The sequence below is a fragment of the Dermochelys coriacea genome, chromosome 4, assembly GCF_009764565.3.
Source record: "Dermochelys coriacea isolate rDerCor1 chromosome 4, rDerCor1.pri.v4, whole genome shotgun sequence".
NCBI lineage: Eukaryota > Metazoa > Chordata > Testudines > Dermochelyidae > Dermochelys > Dermochelys coriacea.
Window position 1 is genome coordinate 119,695,513 of NC_050071.1, and position 18,188 is coordinate 119,713,700.

The 18,188-nt window shown below is 41.5% G+C and overlaps 1 protein-coding gene across 6 annotated transcripts in view; it reads left to right on the forward strand.

Annotated features, from left to right (window-relative positions):
- Nucleotides 1–18,188, forward strand: part of EVC (EvC ciliary complex subunit 1) — a 79,329-nt gene that overhangs the window by 11,120 nt on the left and 50,021 nt on the right. For all 6 annotated transcript variants that reach the window (XR_005292569.2, XM_038399541.2, XM_043512458.1 and 3 more), the window contains exons 3-7: nt 1,255–1,338; nt 1,810–2,042; nt 4,129–4,213; nt 8,264–8,362; nt 16,853–16,990. Coding sequence is in view for 5 of the 6 variants with exons in the window: in XM_038399541.2 (XP_038255469.1) it covers nt 1,255–1,338; nt 1,810–2,042; nt 4,129–4,213; nt 8,264–8,362; nt 16,853–16,990 (639 nt within the window). In the remaining variant the exon portion in view is untranslated. The remainder of the gene's footprint in view (nt 1–1,254; nt 1,339–1,809; nt 2,043–4,128; nt 4,214–8,263; nt 8,363–16,852; nt 16,991–18,188) is intronic.

Sequence of the window (18,188 nt, forward strand, 5' to 3'; positions counted from 1 at the left end):
ACAAGCCCTTAGTGTATAGCCTTGTTATTTGTAGGGTGTTTTATCCCCTCTCTTTTTAAAAAAGGCCAATTTGTTTCAATTACTGCTGACAAAAGGTGTTCAAAGGCTAAGCCACCAATTCATTAACTAGCATAGATGAAAAATGCGCTTGGTTATGCTAGTACTTTATCCATTGCCATGCGTATATGCATATAAATCAGTGGGACTACTCAGTGTGAGCAGGGGTATGACGGTCTAGACGCCTGGCCCTCTCTGTCTTGCGGTTGTTGTTGAAACAAAAAATAAAGTTTGGAAGTGAAACAGACATTATGTGCAGCCACAATGCATGACCCATTTTGATTTTCTCTGCTCATTTCAGTGTTTGTTGTTGGGCTCCCTTAGTGCCTTGCCATTTCTTACAAAAATCCTTGAACTAGCAGCTGCATAAATTTCAGCAAACCAGATTGTTCCATTAGTAATACAAGAAATGCAAGAGTTAAAAAATCTCCTAAAACTTTGTTTGAAACAGTCTCAGTTATTGTATGTAGCCCACATTCCCAGTGTACTTTGTGTAACCCAAAGCTGATCACCACACTGCAGCTATGCGTGAAGAAGAAATGAACTAAAAAGCATGAACAGGAAGTCTGACTGGCTGTAATTTGCAGCCAACAGGCTGAACAGAATATATGATCTATAAAAAGTCCTTTTGAAAGAACCTCTGTCTTTTCTCAGGGGCATAGTTAAGGGTTTTCCAGTATTTATATTTTAAGTCATTCTTGAAAAATTATTTAATTTAATTTAGTTCTATATCATCTATTGTTTCTGTATTTAAATTTAAAATTTCTATTCAGACCATGGTAGCCTATCCTCAGGCATCTCCATTAGCCATATATATTAAAGAAATTTCAAAATGTCAAGGAAAACTGGATTTCTCTTTCATTGGGGGCGGGGGCAGGCACGGGGAAGAGAAGGAAAATGAGCTATGGTCTATCATCACTTGCTGGAGCAAAGTTCTTTTTGGAGATGGAGCTGTGGTAATAAACTTCCAAAACAATTACAAAACCATAGAAGGTTCTCCTCTTCTTTGGGCTTCATGCTCTGACCTGGACCATGAGAAGACGGTTCGTGTCAGAGTGTAAGTCCAAAACCAATCTGTGATCAATAAAATTCCTAAGCTATCCAACCAAAAGGGCTGCATGGAACTTCTGCTAAAGATCTAATCATAGCTGCTGTTCTTACTTAAGCTTACAGTACTTTTCTGTTGTTTCCATACAGGGAAATGAGTCTTCTTTGAACAGTAACATCACAGCATTTGCATTAAAAGCAAAAGTCGTCTATCCAATCAATCAAAAATTTAGGGTAAGAGTTTAGACTGTTTGTGAAAAGTAGTGACAGTCTTTCTGTGACTGTAAATTGTAAAGTGGGAAACACTGGAAGAAATTTACTATTAAGCCTCTTACCTTACAGTGGGTTGTTGTTTATAGCAAATTGATACAGCCTTATCCTATGTGGTGCTAGCGGTCCTCAACTGGAATGGAAATCTTCAGCATTTCACATGGGCCTGATCCAGTTTCCACTCTAGTCAACTGGAAGTTTTCCATTGACTTTGGCCCAAGAGACATTCAGCACTTTGCAGAATCTGGCCCTTAAACAGGCAATATATTCATAATTTAGTAGAAAAACATATTTCCCAGTTAAAAATATAAGTTCTGAATAGACATTTTGTTGTGTACAGTATTGCAAAAAATTGTGAAAGTATCCAGTATTCATGAGCTGTTCATCGTCTTAATATTATTTGGTATGAACCACGTACATTTTCTTTGTCCCTAGCCCCTTGCAGATGGATCATCCAATCCATCTTTGCATGAGAATCCAAAGCAGGCTGTTCTGCCTAATCAGATAATGGAAACTTCTACTTCAAGCAGCCTTGGATCCTTGAGTCATGAAGATAAGGAGGACTGTAGTTCATCTACAACAATACATTCTGCAACTAGTGATGACAGATTTCAGGACCGAGCCTTCCTGAAGGTGACCTGTTTCCCTGAAGTTCTGACTTGTGAGAGGTACAGAAACAACTTGCAATAAAGTTTGATCATTTGAAAACACATGCTTGTTTTTTTCAGACGAACTTCTATAGATTTGGTATGGATGAAGAATCAGGGTTCTTAAATCCATGTGTTGAAGCCATACAGTCCAAACTTAAATAAATTTGTTAGTCTCTAAGATGCCACAAGTACTCCTTTTCTTTTTGCGAATACAGACTAACATGGCTGCTACTCTTAAACCTTCTTGGAAACCAAGTAAACTGAATAATATTGTGTGTTGCAAATTGGTTTACTTATGACAGAATTCTGGGGAAAAGAGTACAGGCAACAATAACCTTGTTTAACAGCATTATGATGAGAAAAAATCCTTGTTACTGTATTGTGATAATACTACAATATTAGCTTTGAAAGGCTGTTGATCAGATAGGATCCAATCCTGCCAGATACTGAGCATGCTTTGTACAGGATGCTGAGCCCCCTCCACTCCCATTACAATCATTGGGAAGTAAAAGGATTCAGCCCCTCACAGGATCAGATTCATAATAAGCAACATTTTCAAAGATTCCTAAAACACTTCCTGCTGAAAATGATTGTTATTGTCTTTCTCACTCCAAACTGCATTGATGATACAATCATTTTATTGTCTTCATTGATTTAAAAACATTGATACAAATCTATACATAAAAATAACTATGGATGAGCAATGCACATAGTACAGTCTGAACTGCTACTACTTTCCTTTCAACACCTCCCAGTCTTTTAAAACCAGGATGCAAAAGCTTTTCCACCTACTAAGGATCAATCCCTGGACAGCAGTTTTTTTTAATATACTAGTAACTTAGGGTTTGATTCTGTCATGCTTATTCATGCTTGTTAGTTCCTTACCCAATCAGTAGTAGCACAGAAACAAACATGAGTAAGGGTGTCAGAACTGAGTCCTTAATACTACGAAGCACATATTTAGGGCCAGATTCAACCCTTACTTAGGGCTAGTCTATACTGGCAATGTTAAAGCACTGCCATGGCAGTGCTTTAACGTGGCTTGTGTAGTCACGGCAGAGTGGTGGGAGAGAATTGTCCTGGCACTCAAAAAAAAAATCACCTCCATGAGGGGCGTGGCTCCCACCGCTGGGGCACTGTCTACACTGGCGCTTTACAGCGCTGAAACTTGCTGCATTCAGGGGGGTGTTTTTTTCACACCCTTGAGCAAGAAAGTTGCAGCGCTGTAAATTGCCAGTGTAGACAAGCCCTTAGACTGAGCAGTACCTTACTCTTTAGTAATGACTAATAACTGCGAGCTGAGTCCTGCAAAGTGTCCAGTACACTGTTCCCAGCCCAGTGGGACAGCTCACATACTTAACCTTAAGCATGTGCTGAATTGGAGCCAGAGTGGTCATTACCCTGCAGGATCTAGCCCTGTATCATGGGGCGTGGAGGCAGGAACTCATGGGAGCCTACTCTGCCCATATCAATCGGCAGTTACTCATCCTGCAGTGGGGGAAATAGGTCCCTGCTCAGATACCATAGTGACAGTCATGCTGTAATAACACCGAGTCTATCCAGGTTCTAATTTTCGCTCTGCCACTGAGTTGCTGTGTGGCTCTAGGCAAATATCTATGTTTACCTCTTCGTATCCCCAGCTGCAACATAGGGAATAAGAAACTTTGTCACAGGGTGGGACATGGATCAGTCAGTTAATGTTACTGCAGCACAAGTGGAGATGTAAAACATTAAATACTAAGTGTTATTATTACCATTTTAAATTACAGCTCCCCCCCCCTTATTCTAACCATCCATCCATATTGTTTAGGCTTGCTGTTTATTTGAAGGTTGTTGTGTCTCTAATGTGTTAAAGCATTGTGTCTTTTTATCTCTTATTCCGCAACATTTTGAAGTACTTTGTATAAAAAAAATACAATATGAAAATTGAATTGACTGTTGTTCCAGGAAGACTGCTTTTGTGAGAATTTAGCACTTAAAAGAAAAAAGGAAACAAAATTACAAGAGTGTTACCATTTTCTATCAGTTTTGTTTTTGCAATGATGCTTTAGCACAGTGTAAGTAGATTGCTGCTAATGAATGTTAAACCTCTGCTTTATTTTAGTTTTGATTTTAAACTGTGCCTGTATAGTCTTCTTTTGAAAGAATTGCTGCTGCTTGATACCGAACTAAGAAGGGAAAAACAGGTGGTAGGTACAAATTTTTTATATATAGCCATTTGAATTAGAGATGGGGGCTCCTTTAGAAAGCTTAGGAACTAGTCAACATAATTCACTCTGCCTATCAGACTCCACTGAGGAAAGTATTGTATTTTTACTGCACTATATTTTATTTGTCTGTATGTCATGAATATATGGGCTCAATACAGGAGTGACGGGGTAAAATTTAATGCCCTGTGTTATACAGAAGGCCAGACTAGGTAATCTAATGGTCCCCCCGGCCTTAAGAAAGAAAGAAAGAAAGAAAGAAAGAAAGAAAGAAAGAAAGAAAGAAAGAAAGAAAGAAAGAAAGAAAGACTATAAATTTTGCATAAAATATGTTGTCCTAGAGCATGTAGAGAAACAAACATTTTGTAGATACATTTATGTCTTCAATTATGGGTGTTAATGCTTTGCAATGTCAAGGATTGTGCATTCTTTAGGTAATATATGAAAAGTCAATATAACACATCCATTACCACTGTGATGGGCACAATTGCCCTGATTCAGTTTGGTATAGAAGTCAAAGTACTCCCTTATTCTGCTGCATGGGCTACCCACATTACAAGTTACAAGAAGAGAGCAGCCTCCATTGGTTGGGGAGTAGGCAGACAGAGGTGTAGGGTGGATGGAGTCTTAATTGTGTCCCACAATGCATTGGGCAGCACAACTGAGCTGGGGCAGAATGAGAAGTATTCTGGTATTACAGAGGATTGTTTAACCCTCTGAGAGTCAGAATTAATTCGCTGGTCTGTTCCAGCATTGGCCCAGGTATGCAGCACCCCTTTCTCACATCCCATTGGAAACAAACCAGATGATTTTTTTGTTAACACAAATTGCAAATATTCTCATGATTTGTAAGCCAGAGTCAATGTTTTGTTTTTTTAAAGGGGGAGAAAAAAAAAAGCTTAAGGCTCTATTCTTCTCCAGTGGAGAGAAAAATAAAACCTGACCCCAATTAAAAATGTGGATGGGGGGAGGAGTAGAAGGGGAAATAAAAATAAAAGAAGCCTTTAACAAGGAGAGAAGGACAAACTGGGCAAAATGGACTTCTGTGATTAAAACAAAAGAGTAAGGATTTAATACAGAATGCAGACGGGATACAGATACGGTGCAATACAGAACTATTGTTACTGTTATGGGTGGGGTTAAACCACATTCAAATAGGAGGGTATAACCACTACCCTCATTTAAGTTGTAATAAGCAAGAGGTGCCTCCAACCAAAACACAGATACATGTCACTTGTCAGGATCCCAACAAGGGCAGTCAGGGCCAAGAGTCAGAGTAGGGGCAAATCTGGGTCTGGGAGGAGCACAGGCATTCATAGTCAAGTCCAGGCCAGGGTCCCAAGGGTCAGGGTCTGAGTCAGGAGGCAAAATCCAAATCAATCCAAGGTCAAGCCAGGAATTCAAGAGCAGGAACAATCATGGCGACCATAGAAGATCCCCACTGTTGCCTGAACACTTCCTGAAACACCCCTTGGATTTATATAGGGCAGGGAGTCAATCAAGAGCCATGGGGCTGCAGTCTGTCAAACCCTTGCGGTGGAATGTCCCACAGTCAGTGTCCACAGAGGGTTATGGGAAGTGGAGCGCACCATGGTTACATCTGCTGCTGGGTAGCAGCCTGGAGCTGCTAGCTACCTGGTACCTCTGTAGGCCTGGGTTCTAGACCCAGAGGGCCTTATGGTACCACCCAACACAAAGGCACTGGAAAGTCTGCTCAGGAATTTGATATATGTGGGCAGGAGCTTATGCTGGGTATTGCTTGGTAGAGTGGTGTGTATGTTGAGAGAAGCATCAGCAAAAAAAGCCAAGGACAAGCACTGGGAATGTGGCCCTGAAAAAAAGCTGTGATAAAGCTTTTGGGCTAAATGGAAGAAAGGGGCTTGAAACTGTGAGAAAGGATGCTATTGTTTGATCCCTGCTGTGTTCAGGAAAATGAGACATCACACATGCTTTGTAAATAAACAGGATTACATTGAAGAAACACCTGACTCCATCACCAATTTCTGTTGTTAACTGGATCAATCTACAAAATCCCAAATTTTTAGGTAACTGATCAGGTCAAAAGGGGGTAACATTACAATTATAGCCTAACTAAAGCAATCGAAACACTGGGTATAATCCTTTCACCCCCACTCCCACCACACCCAAACCTCCATTATGCTCACATTATGTCAGAAACAAGTAAATCTGATTAATGCAATTAGCATGTTTCAAGAGGTAGCATTTTCTAAACAGACTTTTAAACACTCTTGGGAAGGAGAGGAACCAGAGTAAGCCTGGAGAGTAGATTTGACCCATTCACGTGTCCTCTCTTGGTGGGCTCCTCCCCATCTTCTTGAAAAGGCATCTATGGGAGACTAAAAGAATTCTGGGATCAGTGTCTAAGATGATCTTCAATTTGTGTGAATTAAGAACAACGAATTTGATCTCAAGATCAATAACTAACTTGTAGACAGGTCTAAAAGTTACAACATTGTGCCATAACATAACAGAAACCTTGAAAGGCAGCTGATTAGACCATTTGATTGCTGACCAGAAGCTCCACTATTCCACAAAAGGCAGAGAAAAACTTTGAGTCATAAAACTGCACTCTGAGTAGCAGGAGTTGGTTTTCATTAGTAGGCTTTTGGTCCAAGGCACGGTCTTGAAGGTTCCATTTTAGTGCTTCTGAGAGTCAGGTCTCAAAGAAAGAAACTTCAGTTTTGACTTCATTATCTTCATAGTTTGCTTTAATTCTGATATTTTGACAGTATTTGAAATATTAGCATTTTGTCTTCCAGTTTGATTTTCAGAGGGTGCGTTCTGCCTTTCATACCCATAGTGTCAGCAGGTGAGGTACAAGTCATCATCTCTTGTAACCTACTGAGTCTTGTTTTACCAACCAGTCTATTGATAATAAGTTTTCCAAATACTACTCAACTGCAACGTTGACTTGTCAAGCGACTCCTTGAATTATTTTTTGTTAGCAAGGAATCCATCCCTAAGGATTTTAATAGCTTCCTCCATTTTGGATCCAGTATGCTAATGTTTCCCTTTCTTCTTGTCCTTTGAAGCCACACTAATGGCAAAGAGTTTGGAATTCAGCCATCAAGTGTTAACTTAAAGCTATTCCACTTTTTGAATATGTATTGTGGAGATTTCTATGGTGTCTACTTGGTGTAAATGAGAGAGGAAAAAAAAAGAGAGTCATATATCCTGCCGCTAAGCTGAACACATTCAAACAACAACTTTATTTGTTGACTTTCAAGATTAAGATTTAAAAACCCCACAATAATCCATTTACTATCTTTTCTCTCTGGCTTTCAAGGAGATAAGTGGGAGAGACTTGGGTGAAGATTCTGCCAAAGATTTAAAATATAATTTGTTATATTTTTGCTATTGTCGATATTGTGATCAGGGAAGTTGATCAGAGTCTATTTAATTGAAGGTCTGTTTTCAAGAGATCTTCCCAGGGCCTGGGATTTTCCCAGATCCTGTAACTCTTTGGTTACAGATGGTATACAAATGAGTGGCTTGGTTACAAATGGTAAACAAATACAGTTGAGCAATCCCAAGATGGCAGCTTAAAGGTGAAAGCATTACACTACAGGCATTTGTGAGGACATTACAGATGGGCACACATAAAGTTTTAGAAAAGATCCACCCTAATTTGAACATGCCGTTGTGTGATAGCTACCCAAAGCAGAGACATGAAGTCTGATGTTTGTGAGTCCCTTTGTTATCCTTCGATGAAAGGCCTTGCGTATGCTTTAAAATTTGTCAGTTGCCTTAGATATGTAAAGTTACATCTGTCCTTATAGGAGTGTAGGAAGTGTAAGAAATACTGGAAGATAATGAATGTTATCCCAGGAAAATTGGGAGAGTCTGAGCATGACTATTTTAAGAGTAAATTATATTTTCTGCTATTAATATATTTTCACTTACAACTCATCCTCATTCATACATGTAATCACCAGTAATGATTATCATTGTGACCTTACAAGTCTTATCAAATCGATTATGTTTTATATTTATTTCTCCTTTTTCACCTAGGTATTTTTTCAGATTCTCAGAACATACCTCTCTGATTTTTACCTTAAAAAAAGGATTACTGAAGGTTTGTACCAGCAAATCATTTTGACGCAAGAAACTGTAAGTGTCTCCATTGTTTAATATTTCAACCAATAGAAAATAAAAGTTAATGCAAGCAGTTTGTGAAAGTTCAGCAATATGCCCCTCCTGTGTTGATCTCTTTTACATGGAATAATGTCATTTGTAGTGTATTTCAAACTTTCCTCTTTTTGGGAGTGGGAAGAGGCAAAATTAAGTGAAAGATGTGATTGCTGAACCTCTGTGGTAGATTGTCCATAACAACTTGTGGCTGAATGTCTGTCTGTATCAAAAAATACCAATTACTACAGTGTTGTCTCCAGTCTGTTATGAGAAAAGCCTTTTTCACAGTTTATTCCTGTCAGGAAAACAGTGTTTTCTAGACCTTAGCATGAATGATTTCTAGGGGTATGTCTACACTACGAAATTAGGTCGAATTTATAGAAGTAGGGTTTGTAGAAAGCATTTTTATACAGTCAATTGTGTGTGTCCCTACACAAATGCTCTGTGTGCATTTAGTCAGCATTTAGTTGGCGGAGTGTGTCTACAGTACCGAGGCAACCTTCGACTTCCAGAGCGTTGCACTGTGGGTAGCTATCCCACAGTTCCCGCAGTCTCCGCCACCCATTTGAATTCTGGGTAGAAATCCCAATGCTTGATGGGGCAAAAACATTGTCGCAGGTGATTCTGGGTACATATTGTCAGGCACCCCCTTCCCTCCCTCCCTCCGTGAAAGCAACGGCAGACAATCATTTCATGCCTTTTTTCCTGGGTTACCCGTGCAGACACCATACCATGGCAAGCATGGAGCCCACTCAGCTCACCGTCACCGTATGTCTCCTGGGTGCTGGCAGATGTGGTACTGCATTGCTACATAGCAGCAGCTCATCGCCTTTTGACAGCAGACAATGCAGTATGATTGGTAGCCGTCGTCATTGTAGTCCAGGGTGCTCTTTTAACCCACCTCGATGAGGTCAGGGGCACCTGAGCAAACATGGGAGTGACTCAGCCAGGTCATTACCCTTTTAAGTTTCCTCTCATGGCGATTCAGTCCTCCTGGAAGTCCTACTGCACTGTCTTTTAATGAGCAGCCAGGAGACAACAATGGCCAGCAGTCATACTGCACTGTCTTCTGACGAGCACCCAGAAGATGATGATGGCTGGCCGTCATACTGCACAGTCTGCTGCCAGCAAGATGTATAAAGATAGATGAAGTTGATCAAAACAAGAAATAGACCAGATCTGTTGTGTATTCATTTTCTCCTCCCTTCCTTCCTCCCTCCCTCCGTGAAATCAATGGCCTGCTAAACTCAGGGTTTTGAGTTTTATCTTTGAGGGGGCCATTCTGTTTCTCCTTGATGCAAAGCCATCCTCTTTGTTGATTTTAATTCCCTGGAAACCAACCCTGTAAGCTATGTTGTCAGTCGCCCCTCCCTCCGTCAGAGTAACAGAGACAACTGTTTCACGCCTTTTTTCAGTGCAAACGCCATAGCACTGGGAACATGGAGTCCGCCCAGATCACCACGGCAATTATGAGCACTATAAACACCACACAGGTTATCCAGCAGGATATGCAGAACCCCATAACCTGCAAGAAAAACAAAACCAGGCGAGGAGGAGGCAACTGCAGCACGGTGACGAGAGTGATGAGGACATGGACATAGACTTCTCACAAAGTACGGACCCCTGCAATGTGCACATCATGGTGTCAATTGGGCAGGTTCATGGCGTGGAACGCCAATTCTGGGCACGGGAAACAAGCACAAAGTGGTGGGACTGCATAGTGTTGCAGGTCTGGGATGATTCCCAGTGGCTGCGAAACTTTCGCATGCATAAGGGCACTTTCATGGAACTTTGTCACTTGCTTTCCCCTGCCCTGAAGCGCAAGAATACCAAGATGAGAGCAGCCCTGACAGTTGAGAAGCGAGTGGTGATAGCCCTGTGGAATCTTGCAACGCCAGACAGCTACCGGTCAGTTGGGCATCAATTTGGAGTGGGCAAATCTACTGTGGCGGCTGCTGTGATGCAAGTAGCCAACGCTATCATTGAGCTGCTGATATCAAGGGTAGTGACTCTTGGAAATGTGCAGGTCATAGTGGATTGCTTTGTTGCAATGGGATTCCCTAACTGTGGTGGGGCGATAGATGGAACCCATATCCCTATCTTGGCACTAGAGCACCAAGGCAGCGAGTACATAAACTGAAAGGGGTACTTTTCAATGGGACTGCAAGCACTGGTGGATCACAAGGGACATTTCACCAACATCAACGTGGGATGGCCGGGAAAAGTACATGACGCTCGCATCTTCAGGAACTCTGGTCTGTTTCAACAGCTGCAGCAAGGGAGTTACTTTCCGGACCAGAAAATAACCGTTGCGGATGTTGAAATGCCTATAGTTATCCTTGGGAGCCCAGCCTACCCCTTAATGCCAAGGCTCATGAAGCCATACACAGGCACCCTGGACTGTAGTCAAGAGCTGTTCAACTATAGGCTGAGCAAGTGCAGAATGGTGGTAGAATGTGCATTTGGATGTTTAAAAGCGCGCTGGCGCAGTTTACTGAGTCATTTAGACCTCAGCGAGACCAATATTCCCATTGTTATTACTGCTTGCTGTGCGTGCCACAGTATCTGTGAGAGACATTTATGGCGGGGTGGGAGGTTGAGGCAAATCACCTGGCCGCTGATTATGTGCAGCCAGATACAAGGGCAGTTAGAAGAGTACAGGAGGGTGCAGTGTGCATCAGAGAAGCTTTGAAAACCAGTTTCAGGAATGGCCAGGCTATGGACTGAAAGTTCTGTTTGTTTCTCCTTGATGGAAACCTCCCCTCCCCCCTCCCCAGTTTCACTCTACTTTCCTGTAAGCTAAGCACCCTCCCCTCCCCCCTTCGATCACCGCTTGCAGAGGCAATAAAGTCATTGTTGCTTCACATTCATGCATTCTTTATTAGTTCATCACACAAATAGGGGGATAACTGCCAAGGTAGCCCGGGAGGGGTGTTGGAGGAGGGAAGGACCGGGTGGAGGAGGGAAGGACAAAGCCACACAGCACTTTAAAACTTATTGAATGCCAGCCTTCTGTTGCTTGGGCAATCCTCTGGGGTGGAGTGGCTGGAGGCCCCCCCCACCGAGTTCTTGGGCGTCTGAGTGAGGAGGCTATGGAACTTGGGTAGGAGGGCGGTTGGTTACACAGGGGCTGTAGCGGCAGTCTGTGCTCCTGTTGCCTTTCCTGCAGCTCAACCATATGCTGGAGCATATGATTTGATCCTCCAGCAGCCTGAGCATCGACTCCTGCCTTCTTTCAGCAAGCTGATGCCACCTACCATCTTCAGCCTGCCACGTCTCCTCGTGGTCATATTGTGTTTTCCTGCACTCTGAGATTGTCTGCCTCCACGTATTTTGCTGTGCTCTGTCAGTGTGGGAGGACAGCATAAGGTCAGAGAACATTTCATCACGAGTGCATTTTTTTCATCTTCTAATCTTTGCTAGCCTCTGGGAAGGAGAAACATATGCAGCTGGTGGAGGGGGAAAAAAGGGAGAGTGGTAATTAAAAAGGCACATTTTATAGAACAATGGGTACACTTTTTCACAGTAAACCTTGCTGTTAACATTACATAGCACGAGCTTTCATTACAAGGTCATATTTTGCCTCTTACTGAAGGTATGCCGGTTGGGTGTGAGAGATCACTCATGCAGGGCCAGGCAGCAGAATTCGGCTTGCAGGCAGCCATGGTAAGCCACAGTCTTTTAGCTTCTTTAACCTTAATAACATGTGGGAATGGTTTCAAAAAGCAGCACCCTCATTTCCCATATGAAGTAGCCATTGGGTTGGCAATTTAAAAGGAGGGGCTGCAGTTTCTGGGTTCACGTGCAGCAGAAACCCAACTACCCCCCCCCACCCACAATTCTGTGGGATGATGGCTTCACCCCTCCCCCTACCGCGTGGCTAACAGTGGAGAAGATTTCTATTCAGCCACCGGCAAACAGCCCAGCAGGAATGGCCACCTCTGAATGTCTGCTTACTAAAGCCACCCTATTTCATCCAGGTGACCATGAATGATATCACTCTCCTGAGGGTAACACAGAGAGTTAAAGAATGGATGTTGTTTGAATGCCAGCAAACACCAGGACCATATGCTGCAATGCTTTGTTCTGCAACGATTCCCATTACGTACTACTGGCCTGGCGTGGTAAAGTGTCCTACCATGGAGGACAGAATAAGGCTGCCCTCCCCATATACCTTTTGCAAAGGGTTTGGGAGTACATCCAGGAGAGCTTTATGGAGATGTTGCTGGAGGATTTCCACTCCATCCTCAGACACGTTAACAGACTTTTCCAGTAGCTGTACTGGCCGCAAATGCCAGGGCAAATTAATCATTAAACACGCTTGCTTTTAAACCATGTATAATATTTACAAAGGTACACTCACCAGAGGTTCCTTCTCCGCCTTAAGGGTCCGGGAGCCCACCTTGGTTGGGTTCGGGGGGTACTGGGTCCAGGTCCAGGGTGATAAACAGATCCTGGCTGTTGGGGAAACCGGTTTCTCTGCTTCCTTGTTGTGAGCTATCTGCAGCCTCCTCCTCCTCCTCCTCCTCATCATCATCTTCCTCACCCCCAAAACCCGCTTCCTTGTTACCTCCCACTCCTTGGACGGAGTCAAAGCACAGGGTTGGGGTAGTGGTGGCTGCAGCCCCTAGAATGGCATACAGCTCATCATAGAAGCGGCATGTCTGGGGCTCTGAACTGCAGCGGCCGTTTGCCTCTCTGGTTTTTTGGTAGGCTTGCCTGAGCTCCTTAATTTTCATGCAGCACTGCTGCAGGTCCCTGTTATAGCCTCTGTCCTTCATGCCATTGGAGATTTTTTTCAAATATTTTGGCATTTCGTCTTTTCAAATGGAATTCTGCCAGCACAGATTCATCTCCCCATACAGCGATCAGATCCCGTACCTCCCGTTCGGTCCATGCTGGAGCTCTTCAGTGATTCTGGGACTGCATGGTCTCCTGTGATGATGAGCTCTGCATGGTGACCTGTGCAGGTGAGCTCACCACGCTGGCCAAACAGGAAATGAGATTCAAAAGTTCACGAACCTTTTCCTGTGTACCTGGCCAGTGCATCTGAGTTGAGAGTGCTGTCCAGAGCAGTCACAATGGAGCACTCCGGGGTAGCTCCCAGAGGCCAATACCGTTGAATTGCGTCCACAGTACCCCAAATTCAACCCAGCAAGGCCAATTTCAGCGCTAATCCCCTCGTCGGGGTGGAGTAAAGAAATCGATTTTAAGAGCCCTTTAAGTCGAAAAAAGGGCTTTGTCGTGTGTATGGGTGCAGGATTAAATTGAGATAACACTGCTAAATTCAACCTCAGCTCGTAGCGTAGACCAGGCCTAGGTGTAAATTAATTATTTATGCTCACCTATTATTGTCAACAACAACATACTAGGGGGTGCAGTACCTGAAGGAAATTCTAAGCTGTTATCAAGAAAATGTACCTGTTTTTCTCTCTGTGCAATCATTCTCCTACCATATACTTTATCGAACTCCATTTCTGGGATTGAGGCTTTTCACACTACACACTTATAATTAATGTACATTGCTGAAAGCTGCTCTTAGTCACAGTTTGGATCACATTATGTTTGTGAGAGAACAGAAGAGAAAAAATGGTTCAGCACTAAGAAGAAATTGCTGGAAGGTTACCAGCTGTGCCTCACTTTTTTTAAAAAAAGAGGTAGTTAGTCTAGAATTAAAATTTCTCATGTTACGTCAGTACTAGTCAGTAGGGATTTAGATTGATCATGCAATCTCACAGTCAATGCATTAACACTGGAGCTCTCTATAATTTTATCTGATAGCCTATATCTCCATGGTTTTCTGTATTAAGGTCACTTCACTGCCTTTGATCCTCAAATTTAATATTAAAAGTTAATCATATTTAGAAAGAAAAGAGATTCAAGGAATAAATCCTTGTTTCAGAAGTAGATGCTGGATAGTGACAAACTTTAGACACATGAATATTACCAGGGTAGACAACTTCCATAATGTCTCCTAACCTTTAGGTAACGATGTTTGAAAGCACTGGCCTCTTCCTTCATCTAACAGAGCTACTGTAAGACATGTCAAGAGTTAAATATTGTTTTTATCTGAGGCACGCAGTGCAGTCTGGGGGAGCCTGGGGAGGAAGGATAGTCCAGTGGTTAGGACACTACCCTGGAACCTGGAAGATTATTGTTCAATTCCCTGCTCTGCCCCCAATTTCCTGTGTGACTTTGGGCAAGTCATTTAGGTTATGTCTACACTACAATTAAAAACCCACAGCTGGCACATGCCAGCTGACTTGGAGTTAAGGGGCTATTTAATTGCACTGTAGATATTTGGGCTCAGGCAGGAGCTGCGGCTCTAGGACCCTGTGTGGTGAGAGGGTCCCAGAGCTCAGGCTAACCCCAAGGCTAGTCAGGGGGGACTGCTTGTACACTGCAAAACAATAGGGCTTGAACCCTGGGTCCCAGCTTGACTCAGGCTCAGACCCTCCACCTCTGGGGGGTCCTGGGATCCTGGGTTAGCCTGATTGCTTTGTAAATGAAAGAGGGTTAAACTTGAGCCTGAGTTTCACCGGGGGCTTACATTGCATGTAGACATACCCTTGCTTTCTCCATGTCTCAGATCCTCAGCTATAAAATGGGAATAATAATCTCAATGCACATAGACTGCATGAGGGTGGTAGTTGTAGGATTATCGTTTCCCCACAAACAGACCAGGTGTTCCCCCCCTCCACAAAATACTTAGAATTTGTCAAAATGGAAGCCAAGAAATTTTTCAGTTCTCAGTTGCCTAAATAAAAATATATATAAATAAATAAATAAATAGTGATGTTATTCCATAAAAATCCAAAAGTTATAGACAGAAAAGTGAAATTTTCATGAGAAACTCTGATTTGCTGAAAAGCAGTTTTCTATTCAGAATGCTTCCAATCTCAGACGACTTCAAAATGTACACTTGTGTAGTTCAGAAAACCACATATCACAGCTGGCTCTATTCTTTTCCTAATGTAATAGACACGCAAGTTGTAATCTACACGGTTGCCTTTCTCAGCCACTCAACAAAATGATGCTGAGGGGCTTTGGTTTAATAACAGCTAGAGAACTTCCAGCTCTGGGACTATCAACCCAGCACATTTCAGAAGCACTAACTCACATGGAGATAGATTTTTTTCAGAAGAGCTCAGCTCCCGTTAGGCACCTAAAAAATAAGGGTCAGATTTTCAAAAGTTCCTGTTGTGGCATTAATGACCAGACTTTTTCTAAAGAGATCAGTGTCTAACATGTTGAGCCTCTTTTGAAAAAGAATCTACTCGCTTATTTTGATGCCTGAATGGGAACTGAGCTCTTGACAATCTGGTCTGTAACGTTTACAAATGTTACAAACATTGGGTTGTGGCATGACTGAATGGAGAAGACTGATCCTCAAACACTGTATTTGTATAAAGGGAAAATTACATTGGCAAGGAGCAATACCACTGGTATTAGCAGAAATATTACATTTAATATTATATTTAATCCTGCATTAGCAGGACAGTAGACAAGACACCTTGCTGTAATTAGCATTTTTTATTTCTTCATTCGCTGATTCTACATGAAAGCTTAATGGGATTTTGATGACAGAATATTTTTAAGGGTCACTAAAATGTGTTTGCAGTTCTTTAAGACATAAGATATTAATGTAATTCTTTAGGAGACAAAATCATGTGGCAGAAAACGGCTTGAGATAGAAGGCATGTTTGGGAAAGTGTAGAAATATGCATCTTGGTGGCAACCCATGGAAGAAAGATGAAGGACTGAGTTTTTTGTTTATTAAATCTGTTGGAAGACATTATTTCACTTACTCCATTTAAAAGTATTTGCTTACAAATATTAAAAGTCAACATTTTCAAGTGACATCTAAAAATGCACCTTACTGTTTTGGCAAGTATAAGTAAAAGTAAGTGTGTGTGTGTGTGTGTGTGTGCGCACCCACTGCTAACCACCTACATTTGCACACATGGATCAGGTATTCATACACCTACCATCCCCAAGCACAGCATGTGCATTTTAGAGACCAGTAAAAGATGGGGAGCCAAAATTGCAATCTTCTTGAAAATACTTGTGGGTGCACTAAAAGGGTTAAAAATATGAAGACTTGGATCAATGCTTAATGGTATCCAAAGTCAGTGGAAATGAACACCAGGACGGATTCTGATCTCACACTGGTTTAAACTGAGTTAAGTGGAGTTACACTTGTGTAAAAAAAGTGTAAATCAGGGCTGACTCATGCCTAATGTCTGATGTTTTCTCTATTTACTGCAAGAATGGCAGTACCTAGAAATAAAACTTCCTGAATTTATTTGTTGAATTTACTTTCATGAAGAATCATGGGAAGACTCAAACACTCTAATAAATTAGCATTTTTTAAACAGAAGCTGTGTGTATATTATTATTTTCCAAGTAATACTTTTTTCCTATTCAGACAAGCTATTTTCCTGTGTAACGGGTTTTTTATTTTTCCAGGATTTGAAAGAGTTACAGAAACAACTTACCTCCAGACTACTGAGTACTGAGATGTCGGGCGCTCGTAATTCAGAGTACCAGACCTTAGAAGACTTAGAAAGGAAAGAGAGGGAATATTCTGAACATATCCTCGATAACGTACCTATATCATTTTTATTCATCTCTGTATTTCTAATTAACATTTGTTCTGTTGATAGGGGAATCAATATTTTTTTTCTTTGTGGTCACTACTCCAGGATCAGTGTTTTACAAGTCCACTGATTCTGAAAGCATGTGTACATTCATCTAGCAAAGTGTTTCTAACTCTGGCCAGCAACTAGCATCTTTCTTTTCTGAACACTGGTTCTTGCACAATACACAGAGATGTCAAAAGCTTATTACTTTATTGGACTAGTAAAATATTTCAAGCCTTTGTATAATATGAGCTTCGGACCTTATCACATAATTCTTATTATAATCTTATGTTCTTTCCCCCACCTTAATTTAAATAGGATTTTAGGACCTGATATATCTTTTGAGCCACTAAGAGAATTAGTTATATATTTTGAAAAGATTACTGGTACACTTTTATGTAAAATATATTTCAGTAAAGGGCGACTTAGAACTGTATTTAATAATGTAATAGATTAATGCTTTATGTCACAAAATCTCAGATTAGCTATATCTTCAGCACTTGTATGAGGTGCTAGCTGTAGTGGTTCTCAGGATAAAGGCTGCTAAAATCATGTTGTAATTGAAGTGGCATTAGAGTGGAATAAGCAGGCTGGTAGTCAGAATTAAGTGATTCCTCTAGTTTTCATTCTTAGTGCATTTCCTGTTTTTCAAAAATGCACTGTTTAAATAAACCATACAGGCATAGACTCTAAACTCTTTTATACTCATCTGAGTTCAGTGGGATTATACTTGTGCAATGAAGGCAGAATGTGACCTGTAATATTTTTCCTTACATCTGATGCTCAGTTGTACCCTGTAAAGTATGCACACTTCATAGATAAACTTTTTCAGTTGATATAATTAAAGTATTACTAACACCTCAGTAACTCTTCTGGCTACGCTGCTTTGCACAGTGTAACATGTTTAAAGTGCTTTTAAATGCAAAAATATAATTTTACTGTTGACATTTGATCCTCATGAAATGATAATTTTTCAGTTCAATAGCACTAGTGTGTCAAAACTAATTTCTGAGCCAGGAAACCCGGAGATGGAAAAAGATCTTATTTATCTAGTCTGCTGGAAAATAAGAGGAGAATCTCTCAGACTGTCTTTCTCTCTCCATTTTTTTCAATATTTGAGTTAATGAGTATGAGAGACCAGTCATACTGTCTGGCTATGTATA